At 34.1% G+C, this 14,493-nt stretch overlaps 1 protein-coding gene across 1 annotated transcript in view; it reads right to left on the bottom strand.

Annotated features, from left to right (window-relative positions):
- Positions 1-7,298: 7,298 nt before the first annotated feature.
- Positions 7,299-14,493, bottom strand: part of LOC150074930 (voltage-gated hydrogen channel 1-like) — a 62,545-nt gene continuing 55,350 nt past the window's right edge. The window contains exon 5 of the mRNA XM_090389342.1: positions 7,299-7,613. Coding sequence (XP_090245468.1) covers positions 7,375-7,613 — 239 coding nt within the window. The 3' untranslated portion in view covers positions 7,299-7,374. The remainder of the gene's footprint in view (positions 7,614-14,493) is intronic.

The raw sequence follows: 14,493 nt of genomic DNA, 5'->3' as shown, positions 1-14,493 counted from the left end.
TTGGATTGCAAAAATCAGACAAGTTGATCACAAAATTCAACATACCTCTGGGTAAAGTAAAATGACTACTTACTTGTTCTAGAAGTGTGCTAAATGTGTAATCATAATATTAACTTACCATTTATAAAATACATTCTCAAATATCTTTGAATATAGTTGATTTTTCAAAAACATTTATTCCCAAATAAAGCATCACAAAACAGTGCTTTAAATCTTACCTGGCAGTATGCCAGATTAGGTCAACTCATAATCCTACATTTTCTCAAAATATTGAGTATAAAAGATTCATGAGAAACTAAAATTGTTCAGTGCACTTGACTCAGATTTTCAAGGACATATGATTAGAAATGACTTTAGCTGCTGTCACAGCTAAAGCCTTGTTTAATCAAAATGAGTAGGTATGAAAATTATCCTAGAAAAGGCCTCAGGTATAAAAATACACTGCACTTAACTGAAACAAACAAACAAAAATAAGTCAAAAATACATAATGAACTATACAGATATATAAATATATTACTGATCATCACTTACAAACTGAGCATTATCAGTGTTCAACACTATAATCAAGTTAATTTCAAATATTTACATATAAAAACTTCTCTATACATGATAAAGAAAATGAGTAATAAATTGTTCCAGCTTAATTAAATATATAAAAATATATATTTCTGTTACATAATTCTTATTCACTTCTGGGTTTCAATATAAAATAGCATTTAACAAAGATTGCAACTGTTCTGAATATCAAAAATTCATCAACAGGATTGTCTTTCCAAATATCAAGATTGCTGTCCTCTTTGATGTTAATGAATATAATTTGTTAGTCAAAATGTTCACAATAATATGCTTCAAGATATATTCAAGAAAAAATTTTTTTTCACTTAACTTTTTTTTTTTTTTCAAATACAAAAATACACTAATATTAAGAATGACAGGATACATTATAAAAAGATGTATTTCTGGTGTATATTTCTTATTCAGTATTATATACCAGTATAAAATAAGTTTAATCAACAGATCATTATTCTAAATAACAAAAAGCTTAACAAGATTACTATTTCCAAAAATTATTACTCTCTTTAATATCAATAAATATAATTTGTTAATCAAATTATTCATAATCATATACTTCCATAATCAGAGATATTCATTCCCTTTTCTTAAAACTTTTAAAATATAAAATTACATTAGAATTACAACTTCCATAGACATATATTATAAAAATATATATTTACTATACATATTTCTTATTCAATATTGTATATATCAATATAAAATACAATGTTTAATGAACAGATCATTATCATTCTGAATAACAAAAGTTTATAAACAAGATTCAAATATTATTATTCTCTTTGATATCAATAAATACAATTTGATAATCAAATTATTAATAATTTGCTTCAATAACCAGATATATTCATGAAAAGTTTCCCCCTTTACTGGGTTACATGTAACACTTTTAAAATACAAAATTACACTAAAAAATTCCTGTGTTAAAATCTTCACCTTGGACTGACTTGCTTAGTCTTAAGCATTTTGCATGCCATCTGTGGGACACTGACAAATTCATTATTTTCAAAGATCATTCAAATGAAAACTGCAAAACCAACATAAAATACACATTACAAAAAACTGATGAAAATGTCATCACTGAGCATTCACATGCACCGTTTGCCAGTGTTATTTGGAAATAATCAATTTAAGATGGTAGCACCCTTAAAGTCATGCAGCAAGGTACAGATATAATTTTTTTTAATCTAATTTTTTTAAATGCACAAGAAATAAAACCTGCTGAATTTTATTGCAGAATATTGGCTCAGTATGGTGAAGTGTGAATGAGTCAACAGCAAGTCTATGGGTGGGTGAATAAATTTAAGAATGATATTGAAAAGCATTGAGGATTCTTCTTAACTAGGGGAGGCATGTCACAATTCCAGAAGTCATAGTTGCATTGGAAGAACTGATACAAGGAAACTGCTGCAGTACTATTGATGAAATTGCCACAATGCAAAATTGTTGTAGGTTCAGCAGATACTATCATTAGTGCAGAGCTGACCTTTCAAAAATTGTGTGCTCCATGGATTCCTCAGCATTTAACATCAAAAATGAAGGAACAACGTGTGTTCCATGCTTCTTGGGTTGAGTATGAAGAAGATGCCTTCCTAGAACACACAGTGAATGGAGATGAACCCAGGATGCGACAATTATAAACTAGAAAGCAATCGTGCAATTTCAGAGTAGCACCATACAGGCTCACCCTGACCAAAGAAAACTCTTACCGAAGCATCGACTGGAAAGTGTTACTCGTATTTTCAGATTATAAAGAGTGATTGTGGAACATTATCTAGAGAGAGGAGAAACAGCTATGGATGATGAATACTAATGAATTCTGGACCAATTAAAGTAAAACTAGCAATTGGAAAGAAACATTGTGCGCTACTGTCTTCAAGTATGTGCCTGCAGAATAATAATGTCTGTCCTCACACTGCCCATTCTGTGAATCTGATACAGGAGATGAAGTTTGAGGTATTACCCTGCATGTTCACCAAACTTAGTTCCATGTGATTATCACCTTTTTTGGCCATAAAGGATGCACTAAGAAGACATTACTTTTTGTCAGACAAAGAGGTTAAGACAGCAGTGTGTGAATGGGCTTCAATACTAATCACAAAACTTTTCTTGAGGAATCCAGGCAATAGTGCAGCATTTGAGAGATTTTGTTATTGTTATGTTTGTTATTAGGGGCATTAGCAACTAAGGCCATATTGCTCCGTGAATATGCAGTGGTCATTCCCTGACCTTTCTGCATCCTCTGTATTTGGTGGTGACGGGCTCGAACCCCGGTCTAATCAAGAAGTGTGTGCTGTGCACTGCTGCTCCTTCCCACCTGGCTACAGAGGCGCCATTTGAGAGAGAGAGAGTGTGTTGAATGTAATGAAGACTACACTGAAAATTTACTAGCATGGTTTCTTTGTTGTTTGTGAAATACAACTTATTAAACTTTTGTGGTTTTCATTTGAATAACCTTTTTATGAATTACACGAGTTGTATAACTAGCTTTCTAAAATGTTAATTTTATTACCACAAAGTGTTTTCACTGATGTTCTTTTAGGTTTCACTGATGTGTTTTTACTGATGTTCACTGATTATCTAGGCACCTCCATAGCCAGATGGGCAAGAGCAGCAGTGCGTAGCACACGCTTCTTGATTAGACCAGGGTTCGAGCCGGTGATCACCAAATATGGAGGATGCGGAAAGGTCAGGGAATGACCACCACATATCCCAGGAGCAATATGGCCTTAGTTGCTAATGTTCCTAAAAAAAACCAAATAACAACAACAATAACAACACTGATTATCTGCATGGGTAAAATGAAATGAAGTGGAAAATTAAGCACTTCAATCTGCATAAAGTAAAATAATTTCTATGTAGAACAGATAATCAGATAAATATCAGTGGTCAAACATCCAAAAACTCTACTTCCCTAGAAATTATGGATGCCCTACACAAGCACAGATATGATAGTGTTCAAAAAATACAAGTTCCTGTTACACCACAGAAAAATTTCACAGCTTAGATCAGATAGAAGCATATACATCAATAAACCGAATGAAGGGAAAATATAATCATGAGTAAGTCACTAATAATTTCACAAATATTAATCTCATGGCTTTTTAAAAATTTCCCAGTGAAGCTCAAGCACAGTAAAAATGTTTTTGGCTCTGAGGTGAGATTTTCTTCCCACACAATCAATTCAATGTGCTGCTTGGACAAATTTCCAATCTGACAAAAAATTTGCCAATTCTAAAGTGGTTTGCTGAATTCACCCATTTTTCTAAAAGTACTTTGTACCTGATGATGGATTGCCAGATTTTGGAGGTTCAATCATAGTTCTACCAAGTAAATATATCTTCTAAATACTTGAAATAAAAGCACTTTACTTGTGTAACATTCAGAATCTGTTCACTAATAGAATCTAACAATCACACTTTTTTCCAGATTTTTTCCCCCTCTGCTGTTAACAATATCAAAAAAAAAAAAAAAAAAAAGACACCTCAAGGGAGAAAACATCTACAAGGCACATGATCATTAGATTCTGTAAATGTATCACAAAGTTTATGAATTAAAATAAATCTAATCCCAAACCATTAAGAGGCTTTATTTTGATTAAGCAACACAAATATTGAAATACTACAATTTGTAGTTTGTTAACCAAAACTGCCAGAAGGGGTTATCTTATAAAAATTCATTTTCAACAAAAAACTAGAGGAAGTCCAAAGAGGATCCCATTTTCATTTTTATTCTTTATGACATAATGAATATTGTTTATCAGTCAATTGAGTTCTTTTATAGAAAACTGACTTTATAGGAAAGTGATAGGGATGGGGATTATATCTGGGAAGGCAGCTTAACAATTTGGCAGGAGCTTTACCCAGGTGATATCTCCCCTCCCAGTAACAATAGTGTCTGGTGAAAAGGCTATCCTTGTGGACTTTAATGTTAGCAAATATTTAGAGATTCTGAATTACTGGGATTAAGTCTTATAAATGCTATGATCTAATTTGTTTGCTTTTTTTTTTTCTAATAGATTTAGTCTAATCGTTCTTCAGTAGGCCATAAGTGTAAGTGTTTTTTTAACAGGGTTATCTTTTCAGAGTGTATTAGCATTAACATTATTAGTGGCATATGATGCAAGAAAGCAAGCTTATACAGCAAAAAAAAAAAACAAAAAAACCTTCCCATTTCAGCTATCCATTTCCTCCAATAGTTCATCTAGTTCTTCCTTGAATTTATGCCCCATTGTCATATGTGTGTAATCTGATATCTCATTATCTAGACTCACAATTATCATTTCCTTTATCCACTTTGAGGTTAACATTAACAGCCTTCCTCTCACTATTGTTAAAGGTTTTTAACCCATCTAGTGTAATCATTCATGGCATCCCTACTGAATTTATGAAGTGCTTGTATTAAGTCTAAACTCAGAATTTCTCTAAACGAAATGTTTCTTACAGAGGTACCAAGATGATGCATGCTGGGTGACTTTACTTCTGACTCCACTTGAAATTTTATTTACAACAAAATGTCAAAAATTGTGAAGACTCAAATTTCAGATGCTAACCACAAAATGTCAGGCCCTTTTAATTAAAATGCACCACAAATTATGAAGTAAGTTTTTCAGATTGATTTCCTCCCTTGTTCTCTTTAACAGATATGGTGGCATTATCTATTAGAACTTCAGAAGTTAATGCTAATTTTTTTTATTCAGGTCTTACCATCTTCTCCACCCTAAATGATACTCTGGCACTGATATCATCTCCTTTTGGTGGTGGTGGTCCTATGAGGTGCCATTGTAAGCTGGTTGTTCTCTACAGGAGCTACTTTCTATCATTTCAGACATCACTTACAACTACAGTAGTGGGTTATTTTGAAAGCCGACATTGTCATTCTTTGCAGGGATATTCAGTTTACATCCCCAAAGCCTCCCTTACAGATATTATAGTGCATATGGGGATCTTGAAGAGGAGTTTTGCTGAACTACACTACTGAGCCCTAAATTTAGAATGAGTGTCCATTGATGAGCTGTTTCCAATAAACCTTTCATCACAAAAAGTCAGCGTGCAGCAATGACTGTAATGGTGTCATTAATGAAATGGAAAAGGATTAAAATGCACCACAAATTATGAAGTAAGTTTTTCAGATTGATTTCCTCCCTTGTTCTCTTTAACAGATATGGTGGCATTATCTGTTAAAGATTATCCTGTTATTTGCTGTTTTCATTAGATGGAAGAATTTTGATGTGGCATCAATACAAAGAACATTTTGAAAAGAATTTCACCTTACTATCTTAAGAATGGTACATTGAGCAGTATGATGACTTGAATCCACCCTTCATGTTATGGTGTTGGAATGATGTATTTCATGGATGGTACCTTGTAGAAGTGGCAATAATATGACATCCTTGACAATGTCATTCCCCCAATACTGATGTAGTTTTATGGGAATGGATCTTATATTTCTTAATTGGACAATCACCCTCTCCTCCCCATCACAAAGTTCAGTGTATGTGCGTTGGTTTTGTCTGGGGCGAGTAATGTGACAGTGAAGGACTGACCAGCTTACAGCTCCAATTTCAGCCCAACAGACCTACTGTGGGATAAACTGAAAAAAAATACAAGATAAGTGATTATCCGTGGAGGCCAACATCACTTGCCTAGTTAAAAACTGTTCTAATGGGGTAGTGGAGAAATATTTCTGTCAACACATGTCAAATTTATGGAAAGTTCTCCTTAAAGATTCAGTCTATATTATAAGACAAAAGAAGCCCTACACTGTATTAATATCTGATCTATAAGCTTATCTTTTCTCTTATTTCCCCCCAATACTTTTGGTAATATACTGTACCCTATCCTACCTAGATTACTCAGATCCCCAATGTAACACTGAAGAAAATAACTGTGTTCCAAGGCAAAGGTATGTTATACTTGTATAACTTAATTAGAAATAAGCACTTTGTCAGAAAAGAAAAGTTTTAAATTTCATTAATCAACAGAGCTTTTTAAACACATCTAAGAAGTGAATCTAAAAGAAATTAGTTGGTATACTATTAAGTGGCAAAGTAAGACTGCATCACCAAACAGTGGTCAAGCAAGAGCTAATAAAATTCAACATTAATTCATTGGCAATTTTTTTTTTTTTTTTTTTACAGAACACATTATTATTATAAAATTTTCTGTAAATGAAATTCCATTCTTTCTCGATGGTTTTTTTTTTTTTTTTTTTGACATATTCCTGTTCTAATTTATAAGAAAAATTGTCTAATCTTCCTTAATGTTAATAACAGTATTAAAATAATTTTAATGAGTTATTTTTTAAATCTAATTTCTCATAAGATGGAATCAGTTATCACAATTATATGCAGCATGCTTAACACATATTGCAACCTAAGAGCATAAATAAAATCATCAAAAATCAGACCTTCACTTTGTTATAAGCATATGTGCAAGACATATGTACTATGTATTACTATAAAAAATGATGGAACCAAACTACCAAATTTTTTTTTTATGTTTAAAAATAGTAGAGTCCTCAGTTATATCCATACATTCTAAAAATATATTAGTTACTTTCCTTTCTTGTATTTCAAGTTAAAGTGCGTTATACTACATCTTGGAAAAATCAATAACAATGATAAAAAATAAGGATTTGGCACAAAACATACATACACACACATATATATATATTCATTACATGATATATCAAAGATATATTACTGTACAGATTTACCTATTACTCTACACCTCATATCATAGCATCCATAATAAACATATGATATATACAGGTGTTATATGTACCTCATAACAATGCTTTCAGTTAACATGATTTACTTCTGCTACAACAGTCAAAGGCTGATTTTTGATCTCCACAACAGTTGGAGGCAGTCTTTTTATGCCATTTTGTATTAGTAATAATCGCAGCGACTCGACTTCTTGCTCCAAGGCACAACTATAATCTCTGCACTTTATCAACTCTTGTTCCACTGCATCCCGATGTTGTCTTTCCTTCAAGAGCTTATGCTCAGCTTGTGTTTTTACAGATAATACTATGCCTGTTTTTTTTTTTTTTTTTGTTTGAAAGGAAAATAACAATAAAAAAAATCAATATGCTTACTTGAGAAGATAATATTGTTCATAAAGTTCACATAACATATAATATACATGGTACTGTCTAAAAGAATAGTTCCCAAACTTGCCTATTAAATGCAACTAAACCTAGATATTGCCATTCTCAATGTATTCTTTTCAAACCGTAATGCACTTTTACCACTGTTAGTACAATTACTGGTAGCCTCTCTGGAAATGTTTTGGCTGGATAGTGTAGAGAGCTTGAGTTGCATCAATAGCCTCCTGTTCAGCTAAGGGAAGTGATGACCTTGTAAACATTTCGTTTTCAGGAAAATGGAGGGGAAAAAAAAATCACATGGTGAGAGAACATGTGAGTAAGGAGGATATGGTAGCACAACACTATTGTGGGAAGTGATGACCTTGTAAACATTTCATTTTCAGGAAAATGGAGGGGGAAAAAAATCGCATTGTGAGAGAACATGTGAGTAAGGAAGATATGGTAACACAACACTATTGTGTTTAGCTCTTATTTCATGAGAAATGTGCACTATACAGCTGCACTGTTGTGCAATTTCTAATCTTTTGCCATTCTGTATGCTTTTGCTGAATTTCCTCTTGCAGCCATTGCAACATATCTCTCCTTATTCACAGTGACAACCTGAAGAATGAATTCATAGTATGCAATACCATATTGATAAAAAAAAAAAAAAACTTCTGACATCACTCTCCCTTTTGACCAGTCTTTCCCAATTTTTTTTTGATTGTGGCAAATGAGATAATTTCCAAGTCTACAAGTATGATTCTCACTTTGTGAGCTGCAAAGAATGGCAAGTCACAATGATGATGAACTCTGTGAATAATGAATGGACTGTTACTTGATGTCACTATCAGATTGGGTAATAATTGGGTAGTAATACTGTGATTGGGTAATAATCCTTCATTCCGTGCTTTGATTGCAGTAAGCATCTGAGGCACATGCTGAATGATTCATGATACATATTCAAATCATCACTTAAAATTCCTTGACAGCTTCTGTGTGAAATGTTTAAAGTTTTTGCAAGTTTATCAACAGTCACAGAGTAGTTTCAACACACAATTTGCCTAGCTGTTTTATTTTTTTGGCATATGAGCAGTCAAAGAGTAGGTAAAGACTAATCTTTCAAAAAAAAAGTCATTTGCTAAATTTTTCTCTACCCTCGCTGAATCTATGATGCCATTCAAACATGGGAGTACAAGAGGAGACTCCTTCCTTAAAGCTGACATTCTTTTAGATGCAGATTTCCCCAGAGCATATAGCAATATTTGATATTTTTCCATACTCAAGCTGATAAAATAAATGTATACAATGAAACAGTTATTGTATGATTAACTGCACAGCAGTCTGGGAACTTTGACTGTACTAAGTATTATAATACCTATAAAAATATACTACAATAAAACATTTATGATTTTTTAAATTTGTTTATTTTTATGGTGATACTAAATATGAAGGGTATCGGGACCTTAGTACTCTAGAACTGTATATGAGCATAAAGGTTGAGCAGTCAAAAGATAATTGTTCATATGGTCTTGAATTTCAATAGATTGTATTTTTTAAAAAATACAATGATTATTTTGTAATTAATGCAGAAAAATATTGCAATATGTTTTTATGGTTATTATCAATAATAAATGAACACAAACATCTTAAATGTATGTACAGACACACATTTAAGATGTTTTATGATTTGGACTGGTAAATACAGTATTATTTATTATCTCGCCCATCTGTATTACAGTTTAATACTGGATTATAATATAATTTATAATATTGTTCCTGTGAGAAAATGAGTTTCATTATCTGATAAATAATCATCCAACACATAATGGAGGAGCATTAGCAGAGGCATATGATGCAAGAGAACAAGCTTATACAGCATCAGCAAAAAAAAAAAAAAAACATCCCATTTCACCCATCCATTTCCTCCAAACGTTTGTCCACTTCTTGGACAAACTTTTGGAGCAAATGAATTTATCTAAGCTTTCAACTTCCACAATGACAGAAGGAAGTTTGTTCCAGCAATCAACTACCCACTGGCTAAAGACAAATTTCTGCACATCTATTCTACAACTGTCTTTCCTCAATTTGAGTTTATGCCCCCTCAGGTTTATAATCTGAGCAAGAGGAAGAATCCCATCAGCACTGAGCCTGCTCAAACCGTTCAAGGCTTTATACACTTCAATCAGATCACCTTGCAGGTGCCCAGTCTCCAGATGCTGTAATTTGCAGAACTTATGCCTTTCTTTGTAAGAGCACCCCTTTGTTTCCCTCACCAGTCTTGTTGCCCTTCTCTGTACTAGTTCTAGCAACTCTGTATCCTTCCTAAAATAAGGCCTTCAGACTGGTATGTAGTAATCAAGGTGTGGCCTCACCATTGCTTTATACACAGGGATAATCATCTCCTTATCCCTGCTAGAAAAATTCCTGTATATTATTGACAATACCCCCCCACGGCCTGCTCTGGTAGCCTGTCTGCACTGCTCAGAAAACTTCATATCTTACTGCGCAATTACCGCCAGATGTTTTTCATTCTCCACTACCTTGAGTGTAGTATCATTGTGGCAAATACCTGAAACCTTCCTGTACTTAAAGAATAAACTCTGGAAAATGTCAATTTCCTGTAATATTAGTAATTACTAATGCAAAATGATGCAAGGAAGCAAGCTTATAGAGCATTAACCAAAAAAAAAACCCACAAATCATTTGTTCATCTGCTCTAACAATTTGCCTAATCCTTCCATAAATTTACTATTCATTTCCACAACACAAGATGGAAGTTTGTTTCAACCATCAGTTACTCTCTGGCTGAAAGCAAATCTCCACACATCTATCCTGCAACCATCCTTTTTCTATCTCAATTTGTATCCCCTTATGGTATCATCCAAGACAGAGTATGGAGGCACCTCCGTAGTCAGGTGGGAAGGAGCAGCAGTGCGTAGCACACCTTCTTGATTTAGACCGGGGTTCAAGCCCGTCACCACCAAATACAGAAGATGCGGAAAGGTCAGAGAATGACCACTGCATATCCCCGGAGCAATATGGCCTTAGTTGCTAATGCTCCTAAAAACCAAATAACAAACAAACAGAGTATGGATGCCATCAGCATTTAGTTTACTCAATCTATTTTGGATATGGGCATATACAAGAATATGCCAAGCTCTTTGACATAACATGGCTGCAACAATGCCTCCCACATACACTACTTGAACTCAATCCAGTCACTAACTGGCAGAATAGAGGTAGTGAGATTATAAGTTAGCTGATCTCGATGCTCCTATAGAGTTACCAACAGGTTTCATCCTGTGGACTGCCTAGCAGCCGGCCTGCAAAAACTGTTTTTGATCTGTATCCTCAAAATGTCAGAAATATTGCATCTCGCCACAATGCCCATTATAACTTCAAAAGGCATGACTTACACTATATGAGAGAGAGGAGATGGGGATGTGGAAACTTTGATCTCACCACTTCAAGTCTTCAATAAGAAAAAAGGCGATACTGCACCTATAGAGTAAATCTATGTGGAAAAATTCCAATGTTAAACTTGTGGTTGGCTATATACTTGGAGTCCCATGTTTACAAGTCTGTGCAGCATACGAGATAGAGTCATAAGCTATATGATACATCTACTTATATTCATAAATACAGACAAACAAAAGTTAAGTAATCCCTTCTTTTCTTTACATGTACTTCACTACAGATTTCCTCCATATCACATTTTCTTATTTACTTATTTATTGCACAACCGAATAGAGTGATATAATTATATTATATACATTTATAAAGGATAAGGTATTTCTTGAATAACTAGTTTAAAAAGTTTAAAGAAGGAATGGAAGGAACTGAACATCTATTTGATGAAACGAAGATGGATGAAGTGGGTATCTATAACTCAACTCAAAACACTGGAGATGGTCAAAGGGTGAGAAATTTGGTTCATTAATACATCTAATGTCATAACATCAAGTTAAATAATCAGAATAATTTCGATGGAAAATGTGAATGTGAAGAAATTTCTACAAAAGTTCTACGAATTTTAATCAAAAACCAAAACAGTAACAAAGAGGAAATGTTTTTGATCTTTAAACATTAAACAGTTAAAGAAGATAGCAGTTCACATAAAATTATAACTGGCATCATAACATAGGAGTTTAAATGTGATCCAGAAACAAAATGTCAGAGTTTTAATGAGAAACTCCTCAGTCAAGGAAACATGTAAAGAAAGTGAATATATAAAAAATTATTTTTGATATTAATAGAACTGTTCGTTCAGAATTTATAACTGATGGTTAATCAGGCTTATTATTTGGAAATTCTGAATAGTTACAGGATTCTGTTCAATGCAAAAAGATTTTTGGTTAAATGAGCAAGTTCTTCTTTATTACAATGAGCTAGTTTAATGTGCCTTCCATAATACAGTTTTTATTAAAATGAAGAAATCACACAGCTTGAGTGTGAAAAGTGCCAAAGTAACTAAGGCTATAAGGTATCGATTTTCCCATTTTCTGAATGAAAAACCATAGTTTTTGGGAGAAGAAACATGCAGTCCTTTTTCACACTGTCTGTGAGGCTGACTAACACAGACAGTGTGAAAAAACCAACCCAATAAAAATTCCTTGTGTCACTGACCGGATTCAAACCTGGGCATTTTCTACTGAGTATGGAGAGAACAGTGATTATATTCACTGATTACTTGTGATAATATGGCAAGCATTACATCAAAATGTATAAATATTTGAATGAAGGCCTATTTCCTTCAATTTGGAAATCCTCTCTGCTAAAATTAATTCCTAAATTATCTAATGCAACTGCAATAAAATCTACAGACCTATTTGCCCTTCTATCCCATTAGGCAAATTTCTTGAATCATTGATCTCTATGAGCCTCATTTCTATTTTCATAGACAAATCACTTACCTTTGTTGGTCAGTATGGCTTTCGCCAGGGTGTGGCACTGAGGAAGCTCTGGTTGAGCTTCTCTCAGGTGTACAAGATCATGACTCCAAATATGTCTTTACCATCTTTAATTTTACCAGTACCTTTGATCATCTTTAGTGGCCCAGTTTACTCGGATCATTCCACATTTGCATCAAGCTCCTTGTCTAGTCTCTTTATATAATCCAACTAAAAGCTGGATTATAAAGCAACTTTGCAGGCCAATCTGTTACTGTTCTCCCAGATTCCAACTCCATCATTAGGCCTGTCAGTCATGGTTTTCCACAAGGTTTGGTGTTAGGTCCACTAGTCTGGAATCTTGTTCTTGATGAGTGGCTCCTTAGGACTGCTCATAACATTTTTAGGGCACCTCAGTAGCCAGGTGGGAAGGAGCAGCAGTGTGTAGATTAGACCGGGGTTCGAGCCCGTCACCACCAAATCCGCATATCCCGGAACAATATGGCCTTAGTTGCTAATGCTCCTAAAAAAAAAAAAAAAAAAAAAATCCCAAAAACCAAATAACATCTTTAAACTGGCATATGCTGATGACCTCACACTGCTTGTAAATGGATCTTCTTGTTCCTGCAAATGCTATTATGACCACTCTATCTCAATGGTGTATCATCAACAAGTTGTCAATTTCATCAACCAAGCCTATAACGATGATGCTAAAGGTATTGCTTGATCCTTCCTGGTCTCCAGTGGTTAAACTTTGAAATAATTCGTTGTCTTTGGTGGCCTTTCATAAATTTCTCAGCATGATCATCAACTCCAAACTCAATTTTATTAAACATTTGGAGTATCTTAGTGAAAAAAATAAAAAAATTATACATCGGTGCCAATTTTCATTTCCAAACAATCTTGGAGTTTGAATTCTCGTTCTCTGCATCTCATGTATAAAGCTGTATTTGTCCCCAATGGTACCAATGGCACTGGTGCCTAGTTTTGGCATGCCCATAAAATTGGTGTGCAGAATAAGTAATCTTCCATTCAGTGGTCTGTGCTTATGGCGATGTGTCGGGCCCGCAGAACTTTGTCAACCCCAGTCTTGCAGATCCTTAATGGTTGTTTGCCCCCTTGCTTTACTGCCTGTTTCCTGTGATATTAGTTTTTATACAAAACATGGGACCTCTATTAAATTTTTTGGTTTTACAGTTAACACTGCCACTGATACTAAGGTTGAAAAGTCACATTGTTGGGAGTTTTTGATTAAGTGGTGGCAAGATAACTGGAATAACCCCCACTTAAGGGATGGGCAACTTACAAATTCGTTCCAAATGCTCTTTTTGCATCTGTGGAAAATAATTCCCATTGGTTTACACAAACTTGTATATGTTATTTGTAATTTCTGGACTCAAGTTGCTAAATGCCAAACTGGCTGAATTCCATCTTACCAGGGCCAGGTTTAAATTTGAGGACCCTTTAATATATATATAATGTATTAATAACAAGTGGTTGTAGTGAAACAGTAATGGCTTGAAATGAATGATATTAAAAAATTTGGGATGGTTTATGGACAAGGGGCATATGGACATGGGTCCTACTATTGGTATAGGTTTTGCAACCCTGGACTGCCCGAGTACTCCTTCTTCCAATTACTTTTTACTGTTCTTATATCCTTTGTTCTTTATTTCCCGCAAGCGATTAGGTTGACCGAAAGCAATATTCGAGATGCTATTTTTCTGCTATCTCTCACTTTTTCGTCTCCAACAAAGTTTCGAGGTCTCTTTACGCTACTTTGTCAGTTTTATATTTCTCCCCTATACTGGGTCGATATGCTTCATTTGTTTAATTGCCGACCTCCCTACTACACTGGTAAGGTTAACATTGACCTATTTACACCTCCTCCCCTCCCATACTTAGGGTTACTTTAACATGTTATAAATACACCAA

Source organism: Mastigoproctus giganteus, unplaced genomic scaffold (genome assembly GCF_048544385.1).
Source record: "Mastigoproctus giganteus isolate SK-2022 unplaced genomic scaffold, ASM4854438v1 scaffold_15, whole genome shotgun sequence".
Lineage (NCBI taxonomy): Eukaryota > Metazoa > Arthropoda > Arachnida > Uropygi > Thelyphonidae > Mastigoproctus > Mastigoproctus giganteus.
This window is presented reverse-complemented; position numbering and strand designations above follow the sequence as displayed.